The 14,716-nt window shown below is 46.2% G+C and overlaps 1 protein-coding gene across 3 annotated transcripts in view; it reads right to left on the reverse strand.

Moving 5' to 3' along the window:
* SETD2 (SET domain containing 2, histone lysine methyltransferase) overlaps positions 1–14,716 on the reverse strand; it is a 64,638-nt gene that overhangs the window by 30,488 nt on the left and 19,434 nt on the right. For all 3 annotated transcript variants that reach the window (XM_061365724.1, XM_061365717.1, XM_061365708.1), the window contains 6 exons: positions 9,741–14,194; positions 7,428–7,559; positions 5,913–6,041; positions 2,566–2,689; positions 1,374–1,451; positions 1,051–1,148 (listed from right to left, as the gene is read on the reverse strand). In XM_061365724.1, coding sequence (XP_061221708.1) covers positions 1,051–1,148; positions 1,374–1,451; positions 2,566–2,689; positions 5,913–6,041; positions 7,428–7,559; positions 9,741–14,194 — 5,015 coding nt within the window. The remainder of the gene's footprint in view (positions 1–1,050; positions 1,149–1,373; positions 1,452–2,565; positions 2,690–5,912; positions 6,042–7,427; positions 7,560–9,740; positions 14,195–14,716) is intronic.

Below are 14,716 nucleotides of genomic sequence, written 5' to 3' on the forward strand. Positions count from 1 at the left end.
AGACCCTAACAGGGCCACAATACTAAACCCAGCTTTGAGCAACCTCGTCTAGTGAAAGGTGTCCATGCCCATGGCTGGGACAGATGAAACTGGAGAAGCTTTAAGGTCTCTTGCAACCCAAACCATTCCATGATTCTTTGATATTCCAGTGTGCCTGAAAATTAAAGAGGCCTTGCTGCAAGAGCAACCAGAAAGTTTGCCTTCCTTCCTGAAAGTTTGCACTAGGAAAAGTCCATGACAGCACCTGACATTTTACCACAAGTAATTTAAAAATACAATTAAAAATTAGTTTCTGATTCTCCTCCTTACAGAAAGAGCCGCAGTGTTGCAGGAGACAGGATCCAGAAGGAAAATGAAGAGATGCTCCTTAAACAACTATATTCAATTAAGAAGCCTAGAGATTATAAAATGGATCTACAATTAATCTCATAGTGACAGGTTGCTTCAAGCCTATCAGATGCTGTTTTGTGCTCATCACAATAAAGAGAGTGAAATACTTCACCATACACCTGGACGAGCAGTAATATGGAAATACTCAGCCCAGGTTTAGAGAAGCGAGCCAAAGCCCACACTGGAGCTTGCACACCTCCACTTCTGGAGTCAGCCAGGAAGAGAGGATGTCCTATCTATTGGGGTTTTACAGCTCTGCAAGTATTTGCAAAGTCATAAACCAGGGGTGGGTGGGGAAGAAGAGGCATCATTTAAGAGCACTGCAAAGTCTGGAGCTTGGGTAATTAATAATTAGACAGGGGAAAGCAACAGTCAAGATAATTATCTGGGAAATTTCCACTGGGGAGAGATGGTAGGAAGTGGAACAAAAAAGCAATAAAGTGAATTGGAAAAGACAAATAAACAGGAAATTCCTCTCCCAATCTCCTGTGTTAGAAATGGAAGAAAATTATTCAGGTAGCTTTTTATACAGCTGAATTCCAGTTCATTTCCAGCTGTCCTCTTAGACGAGGCTTTGTAATGATTTGTTTTGGAGCAAGACTGCACCAATGCTCACAAACCCCACTTCCAGCAGCTTAAGCAGAGACAGATGAAACGTACCCGTATCTCTGGAACTGGTAATCAAACGTTAGCTCTGAGCCTGATGGGACTAGTTTGGTGGTGAAAAATCCAACTCTGAGCTGCCCGTTCACAGTCCACTGAAGCAAGGGAAAAACAAGATGACAGCAGTTATTACAAAAGCCAGGCTTGACTCTGGTTTTGCTTTGAATTAACAAGATTAAGCCTTCAAACAGCATCACTGATAAATTTAAAGAACAGAAAAGTAACAAAGAGAGATAAAGGAGAAATGCTTTTCACTCTGAGCTTGCTAAGTCGCAAGGCAGTGGAAGTGAGAAGCCAGCAGCTTTGATCCCACGGTTTACCTTTTGTGTCTCGCAGTTTGGTTCACAGCTGTGGTTCATAAAACGAGAGCAGTTTCCTTTCTGGGTAGCATCGATTATCTGAAAAGAAAAGAAGCAACAAATACAGTGAAACAGCCTCCCTCTCTCTGCACCAGCAGAAACACGAAGCAGTATAGCTACGAACATCACGCAGTTGAAGACAACCCACATAGAGGTTACCACCCTCTCCTGCTTCAGCTATTGACTGTGTATGGTTTGGAGAATGGGGTTTTAGTGATACTAAGTGCCCCCCCAAAAGAAGAGCACTAAACAGCTGGCACATGGTTCTTAGTAGCACATTAATGCAGAGTTCTTCAGTTGGGTTGGGATCCTTGATTTTTAATCTGTTTCTGACCCTCTGATATGTGGTACAGTGACCATGAGGGCTGAGAAAGCCAAACATCTTTGCCATGCACATCAGACTCAAATAAGAAGGTTGTCTCCTGCATCACTGAATCCTCTTTTTTTATAACTGGAAACACTCCTCTGTGCCCCCTTGTGATCACACATCAATCCCATGGCAGCTACAAAAAATGCTTACTTTGGGGGAAGAGTATTTTTGGCTCATTTACTGTAAAGCTACCCAGACCCAGAAAGTCTTGACAGAAGAGACAAGCAGAATATGATATTAAATTTCTATTTATAAGCTTTGTTCTCAGCAAGGGAGGGCCCATTGCCGAAGGTAAGCAAGGCTGCGCTCTCTGCGTCACAGCTCTGCAATCCCATAGAACTGAAGCAGAGATAAATAATTAAGCACATCTGGTATATAAATATTTCAATGTTGGTAATCCTGCACATAGGGACTCCAGCTAAAACCGTCCCAGCTTAACCCAGCTCTGTGAGCAAGGGAAGAAAGGTAACATGGCTTCTTGGTGTGTTTTCTAGACTTGTTGGGCATTTGAGAAGGCTGAATTCAACTTGAAGCATCTTCCTACTGGGGGACACAGATACAGTTTCTCTCCCACAGAGGTTTGCCCATGTGAAAGTGATGGGCCATACCCCAGTCCTTCCCTTGGGAGGACAATTTCTTCTCTCCAAGGACTGGGATACAGTTAAGACTGCCAGGCTTCCATTAAACTAGGCTGAAACTGAGCAAAGGGTTAAAAAAATGATTTAAGAATGTAAGGCATGACAACACAAAGCCAGCCAATGTTTTCTTTGGCTCACCACTCACCTCATCATTTTTCAGGGCCATGAAATAATAGTGAATGTTCTTGTTCCGGGCATATTCCTTCACGCGAGCCTTGAACTCTTTGTGATCCAGCACTTCTCCACAGTACTCCAAGACAAAAGTGTTGCTGCAAAGCCCAAGGGACAAAACCAAACATGACTCTGCTTTGCCACAAGCAAGAAACACAAAGGAAAAGAAAACAGCCACTGTAGAGATAGGCTCTCTGAACACAACTTGCAGCCTGGTCATCCAGGTGGTGAAGCTACGATTATTGTATGCCTTAATCTCAGGCAATTCTGATTAATTTATTTTCTATGCTATCACAGAGGCAGGTATATCACAGTGAAAAGCCCAGACACAAGAATAAAGCCACCCTTCAAGCAGGGTTCAGTTGATAAAAGAACAAGACCTTGTGGGCCCTGTCAAGAGGACAAAGAGTATTAAGAGAAGGTGCAGGCAGGTAGTTGTCATCAACTGAAATGGAAAACCTGTCTGCACCTTCCTGGTCTGGAGGGTGAAATGAGGGGTCAACAAAATATCCTTTACAGCCACAGGAAAAGTGAATTTAAAAGCAGACATGGAAGAGAACAAGGAGTTACCTCTATGCTCAGACACAAACCTAATAGGTTGCATTCTGCAGCATAGTCACGCTTTAAACCCTCCAGTCTATGAAGGCACACTGTGATATATCTTCCTTGCTATCCATCCTAAGTCTTCCCTTGCTAAATATCACCCTGAACCCTTTAACTTCTTCCTTGTGCTTATTTGGGAGAGCACCAGGAAAGAAAAAGCTCCTGCCCAGCTCCACCTAGACCAGGCCTTCGGTGTTTTGAGCTCACCCCATGTCCTTCCCATCACTAATCCCTCCCGCAGTACCATGCTGGCCTTCCAGCCCATGTGAATAAATGATATCCACCTTCCCCCATCTCTGTGTCCACCAAATGGTGCTGAAGGACCATATTTTTATAAGGGCATGTAATTACAGACCAAAGGGGAATGGCTTTAACCTGACAGAAGGGGGATTTAAATGAGACATGAGGAAGTTCTTCCCTGTGAGGGTGGTGAGACCCTGGCACAGGTTGCCCAGAGAAGCTGTGGCTGCCCCATCCCTGGCAGTGCTAAAGGCCAGGTTGGACGGGGCTTGGAGCAACCTGGTCTAGTGGAAGGTGTCCCTGCCTGTGGCAGGGGGGCTGGAACTGAATGGGCTTTAAGGTGCCTTCCAGCCCAAACCATTCTAGGATTCTATGATATATTTACCCCCTTACCCAAGATGGTCTTCACACAGTTATCTCCTTCCCATCTTTCTCAATGTTCCTGACCCTAGACCACCTAGCAGATACAGTGCTTGCTATGGTAAGATGCTCACTATCAGCTGCATCTTTAGTACAACCTTGTCTTCAAAAGAAATTCCCAAACCTTTAAATAAAACTGGATCTGGCATTTCCACACAGGGCAACAGTCCCCATCACTAATACTTCTCTGTGCATGTACTACTTTATAAACAATGGGACCCTCCTCTTGCAAAGGTTACATCCAGCAGCACCAGGGACTCCCCAGATTACGTGGCAAATCTGGAAAAGGAAGAGCCAGAAAACGCTACGAATCTCACCCTCTTCTTAGACACAGTTGCTGTGCAACAGAACAGTGATGGGGAGCGCTCACTCATTTTGACAGTCGCTCAACACTGTCATCTTCTACATAAACATAGTATGAAGGCACTCTTGGTTGAACATACCAGGCTGAGAATGCAGAATTGTTTTCACTGCATTTTAGATAAGTTGGCATACGTCTCCAAAGCAATCAAAACTCTTCCACGTATCTTCCTGTGAATTAAGTCTCATATAGTCAATATAGCAGTAAAAAAACTCTGCTGTAAGACCTAGAGCTGTCTCAAGTGTCACAAGCATTGCTGGATTCCTCAGAACTCTTTGTCTTCAACAGAAGCCAAGAAAAAATTAATTCAGAGTTTCCACAGAAACTCACTATAGCATCCAGAGCTACATAAGATCTTTGCACAATTAAGTTCTAGCCAGATTGTCTTGGTCTCTAAGCTCAGTCCCCGGTGCTCTCGAGGATGAACAGACTCACCATGCCCATCCCACAACCTTTTGAGATGGAAATGAGAGCCTGGTGGAACTCTGGCGCACAGCATCACCTCCCTCATGGCAGGACGCTCCAGTGAGTCCATCTACAAAGTACGTCGCTCATCTATGGAACAGCACAACCAACTTCTGCTCACCTGGCGTGGATCTGGGAGGACATCCACACCCACACAACCTGCACACTCAAGTGGTGAGGTCAGAACCTGTAGTAGAAAAAGCCACCTGCGTCTTGCCAGCTGTAAGAGCACGGCAGTTCACTGCAGCCATTCTCACCTTCAGACATCTCTCACCCTGCTCCCTTCTCCCAGCAAACTCCATCTTTGTCTCCTGCTCATCCTGTTCCTCCCGCTGCACCTTGTGCTTCAGGCTCCAACAGCTCTGTGAATGCCTTCGCTCCTCTCATTTCTCTCATGGCCTCACCTAAAGCTCTTTTTACTACTGGGCGTATAAGAAAACACCAGGTTGGCAACACAGAAGGCAATTCCTTGAGTTACTCTGCCTGGTGAGAAGGCATTCCCATCTCAGAGCTGCTCCTTGCACACACCTGTAGAGTAAAATGTACCTAACACTATTCTTCTTCCCAGCCACACTCACTTTTTGAGTGCAAACTCCCAAACAGGACCATAATGCAAAAAGTATCAAGGTCCATGCTGCTGCTGACCTAGGAGGGGACCAATGGGGAGAAGCACCCCACAGCCCTTGCGTTCAAGTCCCACCAGCTTCCTTGTGCCTTATGGTGTCTGTAAATGAACTGGTCCAGGGAAATATTGTCTTGCTTGAGTGAAAGAGAGATGAGTCAAACACAGACTCAGATCCGTAAACATGGCTGATGCACTTGCAAGTACAGCCATTAACTAACAACAGGCTAATGAGGGAGGAAATATCCCCACAGGGTCTTCCTGTAGGCTGAAGGGGAGGAGAAGGAGGACTTGACAAGAGGGTAATTCTTGCAGAGGTGGGAAGAGCAGAAGAGACACAGATCATTCTGTGATTCTATGAAGCCACTGCAAGACTGTCAGAAACCCTAATGAGAAGAGCAAAACGGGTGTGGAAGAACTAACACGGAATTAGTGGACATGCAGGTGCTAATAATCAAGAGGGACAGAGCACAGGGACAGCATATAAAGCTGGAAGAACCTCAGTAAAGCTACTAATGTCAATGAAACCAAGAAAATGCCAAGGAACTTATTTTCCCTTCACAAGGGAGTAAAATAGCACGAGGACGTCATTCAAAGAGCAAATGCTTACGATGGCAGATCTTTGGCAGCTCTCAGCCCCCAGCCTTTCTTCTCAGTGAGGATCACTTCAACGTCTGCATGCTGTTTCTTCTGGAAGCGCCTGTTGGAGCAGTAGTCGCCGTTTGGGCACCTGGAAGAACTAAGAGAAAGAAATGGAACAAATCAACTCCTAGCAGCACAACGACGATAACTGGAACGGCTCACATGGGAAATAGATACCAAGTAACCACAATAAATTCAGTGTAAAATCTTCAAATGGGTTTCGCTATAAAAAGCATTAACCATCTGACTATCAACATGCAAACGCACACAATTTATTTCTGGAAGGAGGATAAAAACAGTTGGAATGCTAATGTGGCTGTACTTCTATGTCTTATAACCAAAATGGGATGAACTGGCCTCCTCTCCCCATTTTATGGGTTCTTTCCCCAGGATATCCCCTTCTCCTATGTCTACTGCCTGGGCAAGGAAATGGAAAACAAATAGACAATGCCAGATAATTTATCCTTTTCCACCCCAGCTGTGACAATCCTTCTGCCAGGTGGGTGAATGCCACTAAGCACCCTTTCCCCTGCCTCCCTCTCATATGGAGCAGCAGCTCCTTCTCCTCCTAGCATCTCCCAGAAGACCAAAGGAAACAACACCTGTACCCTGCTGAGGCTCTAGGGAGAGGAGAGATGCAAAAGGAGAAAAAAGAGGAAATAATGAATCACTTTATTCTAAAATGGTTTGGATTAGAAGGGACCTTAAAGCCCATCCAGTTCCAACCCCCTGCCACAGGCAGGCACAGCTTCCACTAGACGAGGTTGCCTTGAACACTGCCAGGGATGGGGCAGCCACAGCTTCTCTGGGCAACCTGTGCCAGGGCCTCACCACCCTCACAGGGAAGAACTTCTTCCTCACATCTCATCTAAATCTCCCTTATATCAGTTTAAAGCCATTCCCCCTTGTCCTGTCCCTACCTGCCTTTGTCAAAAGCCCCTCTCCAGGTTTCTTGCATTCCCTTTTATGCACTGGAAGCTGCTCTAAGGTCCCCCTGGAGCCTTCTCTTCTCCAGGCTGAACAAGCCCAGCTCTCTCAGCCTGTCTCCATTGCAGAGGTGCTCCAACCCTCGGAGCATCTTTAGTGGCCTCCTCTGGACTCACTTCTGCAGCTCCACATCCTCCTGCTGGGGGCCCCGCATCTCAGGTAGAGAGCTACATTTGCATGTACATTTGCTACATTTGGACTCCCTCCAACAGTGCTTAGAGGACTAGAGCTAAGGCTGAGGGAACAGAAGACTCACAGCACTTGCAGCAGTTTTTAACAGGAGGTTGCTATGGCCTAGACTCCTGTAGACCACCTGAAACCAGATTTAAATATTGGTGTGTAGGCTCTGAAGATGACTCCACACCAGCCAGTGAAAATGAGATCACACAGCCAGTGCACTGTCTCTGGCCAGGGAATTCTCTGTGATTTCAGGGCCTCCCAAGTCATCTCACAGACAGCACTGCCCAACTCTGGCAACTCCTGAAATGCTGCTTACCACTCTATCATGAGCAGGCGATTGAGACAGTCTTCTCCACAAGCAACCTCCCCCTGAGCTCGCTCTTCTTTGGAAAGTGGAGGGCATTCACACAGCATTCGTTTAATATCCCGGTGAGATTTGTTCTTCTTCCTACGGAAGACAAGTAATTGAAATACAGGTTAGGCAGCAGCTGGGTAGAAAAATTACTCCTCAATCTTTATCAGCTGCTATAAGAGGAAATCAATTTATTCTCTAGAAACTGCACATACGGATTGATTACCTTTGGAGAACCACAGGAAGATACTCAGGACACTTGGTTTGTTTTGAGCAGGAAGCGATGAGGTGATGAATCTCTCATCATAAAGGATTTAACTTTTTTCACTTCTGCTCAATGTCCACAACCCAATCTATTTTCAGTGTGGATGTGCACGTGCACCTACAGACAAAGGAAGGACTAAAACCCCTTCATTTTGTCCCACAAGGAACCAATTTCCAGAAAATCCAGACCTGATTTTTCTAGACTTTTTTATGTGGTGAGAGGATTTCTCCCCACATAATGCAAGTTCTAAGATTTAAACTAAAAGGGTAAACTTTGATGGGCCTCCCAGGAAATGCTACATTCTGTAATGATATATAATACTACACAGACAACCTCCAGAGATCCCTTCCAATCTCAGCTATTCTGTAATAGTCCACTTGGTTTCACTGATGCAAAGGTCAGGAGAAAAACTGTATTCTAAAATATTAACACATAAACTGAGCTCACATCACATTTTACAACAGCATTATTCTAATAAAGCAGATTGTAGGGGTTAGCTCTGCTTTACTGTCAAGTAAGATGATGAAAAAGGAAAGAAAACTGTAGTTATGGAAAAGGCAGGGAATCAAAGGCAGCTACTTATTGATATTTCAGTTGCCGTGTGATGATAGGGAAATGGTTCAGAGTGTAGATCCCAACAAGACAAAAAAAGCATAAGGAAAAAAATGTGGTTTGAAATGAAGAGCAGGCTTTATCAGCATAGAGGTGGGCAATATTCAGACTCTGAATCAAAAACATAATTTAAAAAAGCACTTATAAAAAAAAAAAACAGAAACAAAAAACAAACATTTTAAGGAAGAAAATACGTGGCAAAACCTTGAGTGTTAAGACCACAACACATGAAGCCTAAGAGGGGTATAAATTCAAGCGTCGCCTTGTGCTCGTGCTGCGTGAGGGTGCCCTCGCTGCTGGCGAGCGCTTGGTGTCTGATGGTCCAGCGGGAAACACCGTTACTCAACCACCCCTGAGGAATCATGAGATGAAAAAGGACCATGAGGTTAACTGAAATGGCAAATTAAATAGGCATAAATCATCAGGAGGCCTTGTCGTAGTCTGTGCCAGGAGTAAGAATTGGTTACACGCTCATAAGGAGCTCCTACCTACACGTTAAAGCCAAAGGAAGTATGATTTTGGCAAGGATGAAGGTAGTTAAGCCCTAAAGCAATACACCTACTAATCATCCCTAAAGCTAGGAAATAGGAATTTTATTTTCCAGGGATCATATCCCATTCAATGTTCCCATGCAAAAGGGAAAAGGATAATCTGCAGCCAACAGCTATCCTGTGATATTTCAAATAACAGTCTCTTAGATCTAAAATCACTCATCTGAGATGACAAAAAATTACATGCAAATAACCAAGGCCTTTGGAAATACGCTTAGTTTGTCCAAAACCTTTCCCACACCCAGACTTCCCTGTGTCTTCAGAGCTGGCATCTGGAGACATTAAACAGACAAGACCTGGCAAGCCTAGACATGATGCTGTTATACATTGCTCTGGGCTCCAACACAGCTGCACCAAGTTGGTGCTGAACAGTGGGCAATAAAGCAAAAAGCTTAGAAAATAACTTAATCACTCTTACAAACTACCATGGGCACAAAAATAACATGTTTACTTGGTGCAGATGCCAGTAATCCCACGTGTGCAAGTCCTGCCTGATACGCAAATCAACACTAGAGAAAGGGGATGCTGCAAGACGACTGAGAAGAGGGTATAAATAAATCATCCTTCCCCCACATTCTCCCATCTTTTGCCTCTTTGCATCACCAGGGCCTGCCTGGGCCCAACTGGGGGTTTCTGTTTAGGAGAAGAGACCCAGGGTGGATTAAATGCTTGCCCAGTGTAATCTCCTCTAGGAGCAGCTTTGGCTCATGCAGGGAACACGACATGCCTCCCTCTCCCTTCAAATATTGCCCATAAAAAGCCCACCAAACTCTCACAGAACCAAATGTAAGTTAAAATCTGAAATGGCTACAAGCAAGACAAAAAAAGGGTAAAAATCCCTCAAGTTACCTTTCAGTCAAATACACGTTCTCCTCAATAAGGTCAAAGTAACAGGGCATCTTTCCTTGCTTGGCAAACTCCTTCCAACGCTGGGGGTCTCTGAAGTCATCCATGATACACAACCGACCAACCATGGAGGCGTCCTGTGGTGCCAACTCCACTTGCTCCCCCTCCACTTTTGCCTTCTTCTTCTCCCTTGAGTCCACGTCACTCTCGGAGTCACTTTCCAACTCTGGGCGCCTTTTTTTTGGTGGACCTCGTTCTTTCACATCACTTTTTTCCAAAACCTTCACCTCCTCCTTCTTCTCCCCAACAGGCACCGGCTCCTTGGTCGAATTGCTGCTGATCTCATGGCCCTGCACGGAGCCTTCTTCTTGCTGTCCAGGCATCTGGCTTTTACTCGAGGGGCTGGGAAAACGAGGCTTGCAGTCATCATCCCAGCGGTCATCCTCTTCGTACTCCTCATGATCCTCCGTTAGAGAATCAGGTACTTGCCCTTGAATTCGTTCACAGTTAACTGCGGAAGGTCTGCTAGCACACCTCACGTCCCAGTAACCATTGCCTTGCCAGTAACTCTGAGAGCCACCATATGCCCCTGAACCCGGCTGGTAAACGTAGCCCGAGTAGACCCCAAAGCTGCTGTCTGGCTGCTGGTAGGTGCTACTGGGCTTCTCTGGCTGGGAAAAGTCCCAGCCCAAGCCACCCAGCTCCTCTGGCGTCTGAAAACCATCCAGCTTGGTGAAGTCTCCAACACCAGGCTGGTTAAGCCCACCCCTCCCTTGCCTACTGTCTGGCTTGGAAGAGCTCATCTGGTGCTTATCAGTGCTCTCAAAACTCTCTGACAGGCAAAATGGCTGCTCGTCCTGCTGGCCAATCGGCCTACCAATGGACATCAGCTCCTTCAGCATTATTCTCTCATCTGGGTTGGGCTTGCCGTGGGAATCTGTTGTTAGGTCTGTCTGACTCGTACTGTCAACGCCGTCGCTCTGAGGCTGGCACGGATCCATCCGCAGCTCCTCCGTCTCCTTCCTGCTGAGCTCGGTAGAAGTTGCTGGACTCTTCTCCATCCCTCTAGGAGAGTATCGGCTCTCTACTTGTGAACCACCTTTACTCACCATAGTCTCTAACCTCTCTTCATAGTAGGGTCTACTCGGCTCTGGTCGCTCATCATCCCAGTGGTCAGAATAGCGCCGGTTGCCATGGCTGCTCCGCGAGGAGCCAGGGCTGCTCTCCTCCATAGCAATGGTTGAGTTCTTTGGTACAACCACAACAGACTGCAGCCGTTTCCGTGGCGTTGCATCATCAGAATCTGAGTCCTCCGTGTCACTGTCTTCACTGCCCCCCTCAGTGTCACTATCCCCTGTGTCAGAGTAATCACCATGGCCATCAGGAGCAAATTCAGCGGCGTTGCCACTGCTGTCACACGTTGGGGGTTGACTTACTGTCTCTGTTTCTTCTGCGGTGACAACAACATCACAGGAGGGAAAAAAGGCATCTGGAAAAGCCGAAGCCACTAAAGGCTCATTTTCCTCGTCCTTCTCACCCAACACAACAGGACACCGAACACTTAAATCATCGAACTCAACACCCTCAGTAGAAACAGCACTTTCTTCCACAACCTCTCTGCTGCGGTGCTCCAGCGGCACTTCTGAATAGTACGAATGCTCATCTCTGAATGATGGCTTGCCTTTTGCCAAACCAAGATCAACATGCTGAGTCTCCAACTCAAGCACATCTTCAGTTTCCGAATGCTGGAGCACCTCCTGATGTCCATCTGGCGGTGGCACATCCCATTTGGAAGAGATGCTTTCCTCCGGGATAGGATGGTCTGACCTGAGCCTCAGGGAACAGCCATCCTGGGAGAAATCCCTGCTTGAGCTCTCCACTGCCAGGCTAATTTTATGGGAAGGATGACTATGCTCATCATCACAGGCAGACTTTGAGAAGTGATCCTCCGTGCTCTCAAAATCACACGTAACAGTCTGTGGCTCTACCTGCATGTCCAGAAAAGACTCAGATGTAACTTTTAAATCTGCTGGTTCTGCTTCAATTTCAACTTCCGAATGATACAAAGCAGGGGCAGCATCGTCTGAAATGTAGCAAAAAAACGGTTCTTTGGTTTTATCGCACGGAGTCACCTGATCATCCAGCTTCTTAAGCACAATTTCAGGATGATCTACATTCACAATAGGCAAAGGGGTGACTTCCACTTGCTGCTGCAGGACTGGAGCCTCTGCTTCCCTAAACAGACTGTTGCACTCACTGGACTGGACCTGAGTATCATCCAGCTCTTGCTCTTGAGATGCGTAGGTGTTCTCAAACCCATTAGATGGCAAAGGATATGACGGACTTGCCTTCGCAACAGGCGATACTTCTGACCGACACAGGCTATCATCAGAAGACGGGACAACATCCTCTGTTTTGGAGACACTGGAAGTTGCCAAACCTTCAGCCTTATCCTCAGGGGACCCATTTACACTCAGCTCTGTGGGGAAACACGTTCTTAACTGATCATGTTTTACCTGTAATAGAGTTTCTTGCTCCTTAACACTGCCATGGCATTCATTTCCTATAAGTTCCTCAGACTTTGAGTTAGCAAAACTCTCTTTCGATTCGTCTGCCTTTTTAAAAGCAAGCGAATCATTTAACTGGTTTAATGGAGAAAGTGTCTTTTCCCTTTCAATTTTTTTCGCAATGGACACCCTGATCTCATTGCTTTTTAGACAAGAAGTCTCTAAATCTAGAGAATTAGACTGCTGTTTTATTTCTTCGATTGATTCTGTACAACAGAAAGAACTCTTAAACTTATCAGGCTTTGGTGCAGGGGTCTTTGAAGGGGTGGACTTATAACGGGAGGAATTCACATTACTGTCGGGCTTAGAATGGGATGTCCCCTTTCGATAGCCTAGCTCATCAAGGGGAGAGCACCTTTTGGTTACTTCACTTTCTGAAGTCCTTTTTGAATCTCTATCTGTTTTCAAAGAAGACCTTCCTCTCCTCTCCATGTCAGCATAAGATGATTCTACTTTGCTATCCCTGTCCAACTTAGAGTAAGAAGACCTCGAGTCTCTGTACGAGGAGGAGGAGTAGGACGATGTACGCCTTGAGTCGCTCGATCTGGAATGTGTCCTCCTGTATTCATCCTCCGAGTCCGAACTCTCTCGTGCCCTGCTGTCTGCATACGAACGGGAATATCTCGACCTTTCCCTGTATGGGGAGCTCCGATAGTATCTGCGGTCTGATTCATAGTAATGTGAGCGCTCCGACCTTGAGTAGGAAGAGCTGGTTCGGGAGCCCCGATCAGACCGGGAACGGGAATGAGATCGGCTTCGCCTTCTCTCTCTGTCTGATCGAGAGCGGGAGGACACATACCGTGAATCTCTGTCTGATTTTGAATAGCTTGAGTACTTCTCATCCCTGTCCGACCTGGAGTGCGAGGAGGACTTCCTCACATCATCACTTCTGAGGGACGTGGAGCTTCGCCTGGGATCTCTCTCCTTTTCTGTACTGGATATCTTCAGCTCATGTGACCGTTGGCTGGAGGAGGTCCTCACCGAATCTTCATCGGACTCAGAGCCCTGCACAGTTCCATCAGACTGGGAGAACTTCCTCTTTGACCCCTGCCTCCGGGAGCAGAGGGCAGCACCCTTTGAGCCATCGGAAACCTCATCCTCTTTCCCAATATGGGAATCTTCCTTCTGTGGAGTTATTTCCGTCTGCTCAGGCATGTTTTGAACTACACGTTCTTCCGAACCATGCGATACCACATCCTGCTTGATATCCAGTTCCAGACCCTCTTTAGGCACCACGTGGCACAGCTCCTTCGAAGCAGGAACTTCAGCTTCCACGGGCGGTGTCAGCAACAGCGTTGACATCAGCGTTACCGGCAGTTGTGGCAAGACTGCTGCTGCAGGAACAGGCATCGATGCTGCTGGAAACACTGCTGGTGGTGGTGGAGGAGGAGGAGGAGGAGGAGGAGGGGGAGGCGGTGGTGTTGAGGGAAAGTCCGCGGCCAATGCCACCAGTTCTGCTACTGGTGCCACAGCTGCTGGCGGCGGCGGCAGCGTTGTCACTGTAGCTGGTGGTGGTTTTGCCGTGACATTAATTAAGTGTTTTTTAAAATGGATCTTCCCTAATTCTACCTTCGGTTTTGGAGGTGATGGCTCCTCAGCTGAACCAGCAGCATCCCCCAGGTCCATTTTAGTTTTGGGGTTAAAGTCAGTCTGAAGGGGTACTGCTGGGGAGTTCTGAGTTTCATTTTGTTTCTCGTTTCCAAGACCAGTCAGAAATCTATTCGGTAAGGTTTTCTTGGTTAAACTAAAGCTGAAAGACACCTTTTGTCTTCCTTGCTCCTCAAGGTTAACCTTTGTTTTGGTGCCTTTGGGCAAAAAGCGACTTGAAGCAACGCCTTTAAACACGGGGCCTTTGATAAAGCCAGCTTTCTGCACGGTTTCAGGCTTGCCCTGCAAAATATAAAGAAGATGAAGTTAGAAGAACTAAATATTTTTATTTTATCTGATGAATCTTCCATGACAATAAAATAGAAACTGATACCCTGGGCTGGAGTCTGGGACAGCACAGACATGATGCCTTCTGTGCCTCACTCTCTCTTGAACAAAATCGCCTACCCAGTCAATTCCACTTTGGGGCAAAACCTCTGTTGGGGCCTGCGCTGAGGCTTAACTGACTTATTAATAACGAAATGAGAAGTCCTTTTCTGATATAATTCTTATTTCTTTAAAAAAAAAGATAGTTTAACGTATAAGGTTAAATGAAGAGATAGTACTGCTTTATTTACACTGTGTCTATGGTCTAGGGCTATTAAAATAACCTGTATTTTTAAGATCTAAGTGCATTTTGTTTTCACATCCCAGGAGGCTGCACCTGGATGCGTTTAATTTCAGCATAAATCAGACTATCAAGAATTACAGCAACAATTTTAAGCCCTGTCCTTTCCCACCTCCCACTGACAGCATTATCTCAGT

The sequence above is a fragment of the Neopsephotus bourkii genome, unplaced genomic scaffold, assembly GCF_033783945.1.
Source record: "Neopsephotus bourkii isolate Nb327-2 ecotype Australia unplaced genomic scaffold, CSIRO-AGI_Nbou_v1 NB_122, whole genome shotgun sequence".
Lineage (NCBI taxonomy): Eukaryota > Metazoa > Chordata > Aves > Psittaciformes > Psittacidae > Neopsephotus > Neopsephotus bourkii.